Source organism: Anthonomus grandis, chromosome 10, assembly GCF_022605725.1.
Source record: "Anthonomus grandis grandis chromosome 10, icAntGran1.3, whole genome shotgun sequence".
Classification (NCBI taxonomy): domain Eukaryota; kingdom Metazoa; phylum Arthropoda; class Insecta; order Coleoptera; family Curculionidae; genus Anthonomus; species Anthonomus grandis.
This window is the reverse complement of record NC_065555.1, coordinates 5,009,861-5,017,995: the sequence shown is the minus strand read 5'-3', so window position 1 is coordinate 5,017,995 and position 8,135 is coordinate 5,009,861. Positions and strand designations below refer to the sequence as shown.

At 32.7% G+C, this 8,135-nt stretch overlaps 2 protein-coding genes across 2 annotated transcripts; one reads left to right on the top strand and one right to left on the bottom strand.

Moving 5' to 3' along the window:
* Window positions 1-2,852: 2,852 nt before the first annotated feature.
* On the bottom strand, window positions 2,853-3,663 carry LOC126741729 (succinate dehydrogenase assembly factor 2-A, mitochondrial-like). Its single transcript, XM_050448275.1, has 4 exons — window positions 3,496-3,663; window positions 3,303-3,439; window positions 3,131-3,244; window positions 2,853-3,073 (listed from the first exon to the last, which is right to left on the bottom strand). The coding sequence occupies exons 1-4, from the start codon at window positions 3,523-3,525 to the stop codon at window positions 2,914-2,916; spliced, it is 441 nt and encodes a 146-aa protein (XP_050304232.1). The 5' UTR covers window positions 3,526-3,663; the 3' UTR covers window positions 2,853-2,913.
* Window positions 3,664-3,902: 239 nt separating this feature from the next.
* On the top strand, window positions 3,903-5,662 carry LOC126741727 (NEDD8-activating enzyme E1 catalytic subunit). The gene is made up of 6 exons (XM_050448272.1): window positions 3,903-4,312; window positions 4,373-4,601; window positions 4,656-4,832; window positions 4,886-5,079; window positions 5,136-5,342; window positions 5,403-5,662. The coding sequence occupies exons 1-6, from the start codon at window positions 4,013-4,015 to the stop codon at window positions 5,628-5,630; spliced, it is 1,335 nt and encodes a 444-aa protein (XP_050304229.1). The 5' UTR covers window positions 3,903-4,012; the 3' UTR covers window positions 5,631-5,662.
* Window positions 5,663-8,135: the final 2,473 nt, after the last annotated feature.

The window sequence follows — 8,135 nt, the reverse complement described above, 5'->3', positions numbered from 1 at the left end:
ATGGGTTTATGCTTTTGTAACCAGATGGCACTAATACCTTTGTTTTTATTAAAAATGGACTTAGGCAATTTGCACCTTAGGACGACGATATATACTCAACATAGTAATAAACTAGCATGTGACAACTTCTTACTAAGAAAAATAATGCTATAGGTACACAACAACAGATATTGGCAGAATTGCGTACATGGGCATGTTCAATATACATACAACATGTTTCAATATTGCTAACATGTCTACTCACCAACCAATCCATATTCGTGATACAAGAAACAAAAATTAAGCTGTGATTCCCCAACATAGACTAACTTGAAACTAATTTTAAAATATTATCCATCAAAGTTTTTAATTGCCTGCCAGATGAAATAAAGTCTGCCCTCTAATAAATTGAAATTTACAATAAAAAAATCTTGCTTCACATAATAACCTACAGGAATTCTTGGGGTTTGATTGGGGTACATGGCCTGCAAACTAATGCCTAGCCTGGTGGAGCTACTACTAATTGTATTTATTCCTATTTTGTATCATTTATTTATGTGTTAGTGTATTGGCGTTTTATACAAGAACAAATGTTAAAAAATACATAATTTATCAATAGTTTATCCCTATTTTACTAAATAAAATTTTTTGTAATTGATTTATTTGGGTCACAATATTTTGTAATCAATTTATTACTGGTGTTACATGTTTGATAACTATTGTATTATGCTTAAACTTAGATTGAATTGTAGGTTCTACTGTACAATTGTAGTCATATTTTTTGCAAATAAAGATTCGTTCAATTCTTTTACATCAAAATAAGCCTTAGAGTGAAAACAACATTCTGGGGTAAAAATTTAGGTAATTAGAAAAATTTTCGATCAGGCATCTTTTTATTAATTTTCTTATTAAATCTTTTTTGTGAATATTACTCAAAGCACTTTCAATAAAAGTAAGTGAATTTATTGTTCATATATTGGGGTTGCACCAGGCTGTGCAAACACATTATATGAATCTTAAGTATATCTTACACAGATATTACTGTCTTCTTATTGGAAATACAAATTTACAGAGGTTTGAAATAATTTCTTCTAACTGTTTAGACAAACTTTTAATATTCTTCTAAGCCTTGTGATTCTCATTTCATGGATTTTTGAGACATTATTTGTATGTATACAGTAATTTAGATTCATTGCGCTTCTTTTCCTCCTATTCCTGGCATTAAAACATATTTTCTTATCTCTTCCAGGCTCTTGGATCCATTTTAAATTTCATTGATGTAATGATAAATTTCTCAGACCTTATAGGCAGTCATACCCGTTTTATGAAGCCCTTACTGCAATCCAGTTAAAACACAAATTTTTCCCGATATACAATACCTTTCTTTCTTCCTTTATTTATTTTTTTTGTGGATGGTGCCCTTTTAAGGGAGCAGCTTGTGACTCATGGTGTTCCTCAGGGTTCAGTTCTTGGACCTCTTCTATTCCTCATTTATATTAATGACATAGTCAATCTTAGGATCTCGGGTAAATTCATTCAGTTTACGGATGATTCAACAATTTTATGGCATGACACGAGTGAGATGAATCTAAATACCACAGTTAACAGAGATGTTGTTGAAATCAAGAAATGGTGTGATTTTAACAAACTGTGTTTAAATATTTCGGAAACTAGTGTTATGAATTTTAAATGCAATTTAAATAATCTGTTTTTGGAAGATCACATTCTAGACAACTTAGACGAAAATAAATTTTTAGGTTTATTTATTGATAATAAACTAAAATTTCAGGGCCATATCACGCAATTGTGTAGAAAAATATCAGCAAATTGTTATGCTCTTAAAGTGGTCACAGGAGAGGTTGATTTTGATATGGCAAGAAATGTTCATTTTTCTTTAATTGAGTCCTATTTAAGTTATGGTTTGATGGTTTGTGTTTCTGGGGTGCATGCACACATTACTTATTTAATAGTGTTTTTGTTTTGCAAAAGAGAGCGATCCGACGTCTGTGTAATGTGAGTATGAGAGAGTCTTGCAAACAGCTATTTATCACTCATAAAATCCTAACCCTTTCTGCCTTATTTATATTGGAATCTGTTTGCCTCGTTTATAAGAAGTTTAGAAATATGAACACAACTAATAGGCATGAATATAGCAGTCGACGAGCCAATGATGTGCTCTTGCCTATGCCTACAAGTTCACTGATCAAAAGAACTTTTATATTTGATAGTAAAAAAACTCTTTAATCATCTTCCTGCAGATTTAAAAGGTATAGGTAGCTGGAAACTTTTTAGAAAACATGTTAAAAAACTCTTAGTTGCAAAGGGCTATTATGAAATAACTGAATTTTTGTCGGATAGATTTTAGTCATTTTTACCTTTTTCTTGCAGGACTTTAGGTATATTCTTTATATTTTTTGCACCATATCATTTCGTATATTTTGGGAGTGAATAATATCTGTTTGTGTTATACATATTGATACTCTTGACATTACATTCGCTTTGTATGTTTTGGTTCAGAGTCTCAGGAGTATTTCTGAAGAATGGGGATGTTGTTGGTTTTACCAGTATAGGTAAACCATATTCATAAAAGCAGAATGCCTTTAGGATGATGGACCATAGCATGCTAAATAACCTTTTTACATGTTTGTGTATATGTTTTTCTTTTTTACAGCTTTGTCAACCAATTTACTTTTATGACAATAAAGCATATTGATTGATTGATTTATCTATGCCAGACACTTAACCTAATTTTTCATTTCTTCCAGGCAACTTTATAAATTTAATCCCGCCATTTCAAGCTACCTGATTAAAATCATGGAAATATAAAACCTTTATTCCACAAGCAACCCTTACATACAAATAAAACCTCTTAATCTCTCATAACATTTTAAATACTGACAAAAAAAAAATTACAATACCTTCAAGGCAAATTTTTCATTTCAAATCGGGTTGTCTTAAGCGAGATTCTTTGTTTAAATTCTTGCAGTGGAGCCTTAAAAGTTGCATCACTTCGCTGTCAAATTCGGGAGGGATTTCTTTGATATCTGAGGCCCAGTAATAAATGTCCCAATCATTCGAGGGTCCATTAATCAATCTAGCAGTAAGGATATTTTATACCACTGACTTTCAGAATTATAGTAACTTTTCTTACCTGTCATATAAATTGGTCTGTTGCTCATTGAATCCCTCTAAATATTTGTCAATGAATGTGCTTAGTAATAAGTCGTTTTCCAGCATGCCTCTTTTACGGGATTGGTAAACCAAGCTAAAAAACGCCGTTTATTTATTGGGATCGTGGGGCTCATTCGAGTGGCATCTCTTACCGAGACTTTCGCTGTGCCATGGTTTCGTTGTCGCGGCTCTTGGGCCTGGGAATTTCAATGACGGGCTCGTCTGAGGGGTGTATTACGTTGCCACTACACAAACGGGTTAGAATTCGAAAATTTGGGGCGACGGTTTTCTACCCAAAAAAAAATTATCAGTTACATAACGATCGCCCTAAGGATTTTTACTTACTGTCAGCCCTAGGGTTTTCAGGTAATTCATTATGAATTATTACAACAGTTTCTTTTGACTAGACTTGAAAAGTTTATACGTCTCCCAATTTATTTATTTGACAAATTTATTTTGATGTTGGTTGTTTTTGTATTTTTCCTAACCAAACTTTTCTTTATGGTTTTAAAGTGACATAACCTAAAACTTTAGGTTTAAGGCGCGTTGCCAAATTTATGCATAAACCCTTTTAATTTAACCTATTATTCGCTTAAAGGTTACAATAGTACACTTAAAAGTAATAATGCTAAATGGCACGAGGAATTTCAACTTTTTTGAAATATTTTCAGGTTTAGTAACTTAATTGCAACCATCTAGCTCAAACAGATCAGGCAACATCGCAATCATCCCACTTCTGTCAGTTGTCACTTTAAGTTCAACTTTGAGGTTATGTTTATGTCAACAAAAAAATTAATAGTAGTTTCCTAATCAATTTTACATTAAAAAAAAAAACAAACAAAAGTCCTTATACATAAACATAATGGAAGAGTCAAAAGAATCGTCCCAAAAACGCTGGTCGCATTTAAGAAAAGTCCTGGAGAGACCCGGTCCGTTTAGCCATCCGGAATTCGAACCCTCCCCGGAAATTTTAGATTTCATATTGTCCACCTGCAAAGTCCTAATTATCGGGGCCGGCGGTTTGGGCTGCGAACTGCTAAAAGACTTGGCAATGATGGGGTTCAAGCACATCCATATTATCGATATGGACGTTATAGATTTATCGAATTTAAATAGGCAGTTTCTGTTTCGCCACAAGGATATTGGTGTGTCCAAAGCTGAGGTAACTTATTTATTCGCGTTTAACAGACTAATCAGGCACTTGGTCTTTTTGTGATTAAAGGTGGCCGCAAAATATGTAAACACAAGGATTCAAGGGTGTCAAGTTATACCTCATTATTGTCCGATTCAAGAAAAAGATGAAGAATTTTATAGACAATTCCATGTAATCGCTTGTGGGTTAGATTCAGTGCCTGCAAGACGATGGATTAATGGGATGGTTGTTTCTTTATTAAATTATGATGAGAATGGTGCTTTAGATCAATCTAGTGTAATTCCTTTAGTTGATGGAGGTATGTAGATGCACACACCAGGTGGTCTTTATGGCTTAATTCTTTAATCTTTAGGCACAGAAGGGTTTAAAGGTAACGCCAGGGTGATTTTACCAGGCATGACTGCTTGTGTAGAATGTACCCTGGACTTATACCCTCCTCAGGTCACTTACCCCCTTTGCACTATTGCCAACACACCCAGATTGCCCGAGCATTGCATTGAGTACATTAAAGTGGTACTATGGCCAAAAGGTATTTTTTTTTAACAATAAACATTCAAATGGTATATAAAATTTCATTATCAGAAAACCCATTTGGGGTCTCTCTGGACGGCGACGATGCCCAACACCTCACATGGGTCTATGAAAAAGCTTTTGAAAGGGCTCAGCAATTCAATATACAGGGTGTGACCTTTAGGCTTGTCCAAGGGGTAGTTAAAAATATAATTCCAGCTGTAGCGTCAACTAATGCCGTTATTGCTGCAGTATGTGCCACAGAGGTAGGAAAAAACTTCATTATTTATTTTATAAGACAATGTTTTGCTTTATCGATAAGGTGTTCAAACTGGCGACAAGTTGTTGCAGCCCCATGAATAACTTTATGGTGTTCAATGATGTCGATGGGATATACACTTACACATATGAAGCAGAAAAGAAGGAAAATTGCACTGTATGCTCGAATATTCCCCAGTTGGTTACTATAGAGGACCCATATAAAATGAAACTGAAAGATTTAATTGAGCATTTGTGTGAAGATCCTAAGGTAAGTGTTTTTGGGGTTTGTCGAGGCAGGGGGATGTTTGATGTCCTTTTCTCATTTCAGTTTCAAATGAAAAACCCCGGATTAACTACCACAGTGGAGGGCAAAAGTAAAACTTTATATATTCCAACAATAAAAGCCATCGAAGAGAGAACCAGGGAGAACTTAAGTAAATCTTTAATAGAATTAGGTTTGAAGGATGGGCAAGAGTTGGTGGTTGCAGACACAACCACTCCCACCTCGGTTATCTTGAAGCTAGTTTATTCAATTGGGGATGTAGAAATGAGTTAATTAAATAAATAAATAAATTGTTTAAAATTGCACCAATTATCTACTTGTAAAATGAACAAAGTTCTAAGTAATGTTTACTAAAACTTTATCCGAGAATTTTGCTGTAAGATTCATTTTTTATATTTGGAGTATATTTTTCACTTCACATTGAAGATAAGTATTATTTTTTTAATGCAAATTGGAGAGAGCATTTACACTGTCCAATTTTGCTCAGGTAAGTTGTAAGCAATAAAATTGTTGATATAGCTTTGGCCTTTTTAACTGTCTCATTTAGTTGATTAATAGCTCTTAAAATTTCAATTTCAATTTATTCAAACCTAATACATTTGTTTTGTATACAATTTATTTTAAACTGCACAATGGATTATAAATCTGTGTGTGCAGTAGTTAATACTTACATTTTTAAGAAATACTTAAGTAAATGAACAATAAACAATAATACTAATTTAGTGGAAAAAGAAATCTAGTGAGAAGGAATTAACAAGTTAATCTAGCCAAAATGATTAATAGCTACCTCACTATCAATAAGCCATTTTTTAAATCTATGTTTAATTTGACGATAGTTTCCTGTTCTTAGTGAAAGAGGCAGGAAATTGTACAGTTTGGGACCAAGAAAATAGATATGTCCCTGTATGGCTGAACTATTTACTAAAGGTATATTAACATTTTGCCGAGATGAATTTCTAGTATTTAATTGATGAGATATTTCCTGTTTATAACAATCTGTTTTTAACATAAATCTAAGTGCTGCCACTATGTAGAGTTGTTCTAATGTCAATTATTTGCATTCATGAAATAGCAATTCAGATGGGTATCCTCTGTTTTTAAAATACATTATTTTAATTATATACTTTTGTGCTACATTTTAAGCTGACATAAAATTTTTTCGAGCATTTCTCCAGACAATAATACCATCGTTTAGAATTGATTCAATTAAAGATAAATATATAGTTTTAAGAATTTGAATTGGTAGGATGTTACGTAGCTCATAAAACTTATAAATCAACTTCCTTATTTTAGCAGTTACAAATTCTATGTGTGATTTCCAAGTTAAATTTTCGTCCATGAATACACCTAGATACTTAATATTACATTTTCTTTTAACGGTAGATTGACATTTGCAGTGCAAATATTGTACATCGCAAAGATAATCATGTACCTTGAGCTCTTGAACTTTAGGAAGGGTTGCCCGAGTCAACTGGGTCTTATCAGTATTAAGTGATAACAAACTAAAATCCAACCATCTCTTTATGTATGTTATTGCTAATTCTGCTTTTCTAATAGCTGATTGCCATTTACTATAATGACACTGTCATCCGCAAAACAGAGAACCCTTCCCTCATTCAACACAGAAAAAATCCCATTCATATAGATGTTAAACAAGACTGGCCCCAGCACTGTACCCTGTGGCACACCAACTCCCACTTTTACAGGATCACTTTTTTTCACCTCTGTTAATTTTACTTTCTGAGTTCTGTTACTCAAGTATGAACTGAATAGATTATTTGCTATTCCTCTCATCCCCATTTCATATAATCTGTTTAATAAAATGTGATGTGCCACAGTGTCAAAGGCTTTGGCCAAGTCCAGGAATATTGCCACTACTTTCTCTTTGCTATCTAAAGATTTTATAATTTGTTCTGTCACTTTGCACAATGCATTTTCTGTATTAACATTATCTTTAAAAGCAAACTGACTTTCGGATAATAACTTATGTTTATTCAAGAATATCATTAATTTATGTTTAAGGCATTTTTCTATTATTTTACTAACAGTACTTCTTATTGCAATTGGTCTATAATTATTCATTAACCTTCTATCACCCTGCTTATAAAGAGGAATAATTTCAGCTTTTTTAAGAACAGTTGGATATACTCCCGAACTAAAAATGATGTTAATAATGTGTTTCAGAGGTTTAAGTAAAAAAATATGACTCATATATATATATATCTTTTATTACTTCTGATGTAATGCCATCTTCTCCACAAGAGACACCATTCTTAAGATTTTTTATTTGCCCTTCAATTGGAGATAGAAAAAACGATTCACTGTTATTTACTTTTTGTTGAAACCCTGGTTCACAGGATGGAGGATTAATTTTTTCTGCTAACTTTTTACCAACATTGCTGAAGTATATATTAAATTCATTTGCCATCAAATTCTTTTCAGTAATTTCAATGCCATCATCGTTACAAATTGCTTTTATATCAGATTTAATAATGAAATCATTTGTGGCTTCTTTTATTATTTTCCAAAATTTTTTGAGACTTTTACATTTTTGTTTTGTAATAATTATACTTAGATTTTTTAATTAATTTGCATAAACTATTTCTGTACTGTCGGTAGGTATTTAATGCTTCAGCGTTATTTGGATTTAATGTACATATTTTTCTTAGTTTGTCTCTTTTACGAATAGATGTTAAGAGTCCACCTGTGATCCATGGTTTCAATCTTAATTGTTTATTTATCTCATGACCAGTCGAACACATCTCCACATACTGCTGC

Excerpts from the sequence above, each read along its gene's own strand:
- LOC126741729 (XM_050448275.1), bottom strand. The coding sequence starts at position 3,525 with ATGAATTACCTGAAAACCCTAGGGCTGACA. Across the intron at positions 3,440-3,495 it reads TGAAAACCCTAGGGCTGACA|AAAACCGTCGCCCCAAATTT; the intron begins GTAAGTAAAAAT and ends TTTTTTGGGTAG. Across the intron at positions 3,245-3,302 it reads ATGGCACAGCGAAAGTCTCG|CTTGGTTTACCAATCCCGTA; the intron begins GTAAGAGATGCC and ends GGCGTTTTTTAG.
- LOC126741727 (XM_050448272.1), top strand. The coding sequence starts at position 4,013 with ATGGAAGAGTCAAAAGAATCGTCCCAAAAACGCTGGTCGCATTTAAGA. Across the intron at positions 4,313-4,372 it reads TTGGTGTGTCCAAAGCTGAG|GTGGCCGCAAAATATGTAAA; the intron begins GTAACTTATTTA and ends TTGTGATTAAAG. Across the intron at positions 5,343-5,402 it reads ATTTGTGTGAAGATCCTAAG|TTTCAAATGAAAAACCCCGG; the intron begins GTAAGTGTTTTT and ends TTCTCATTTCAG.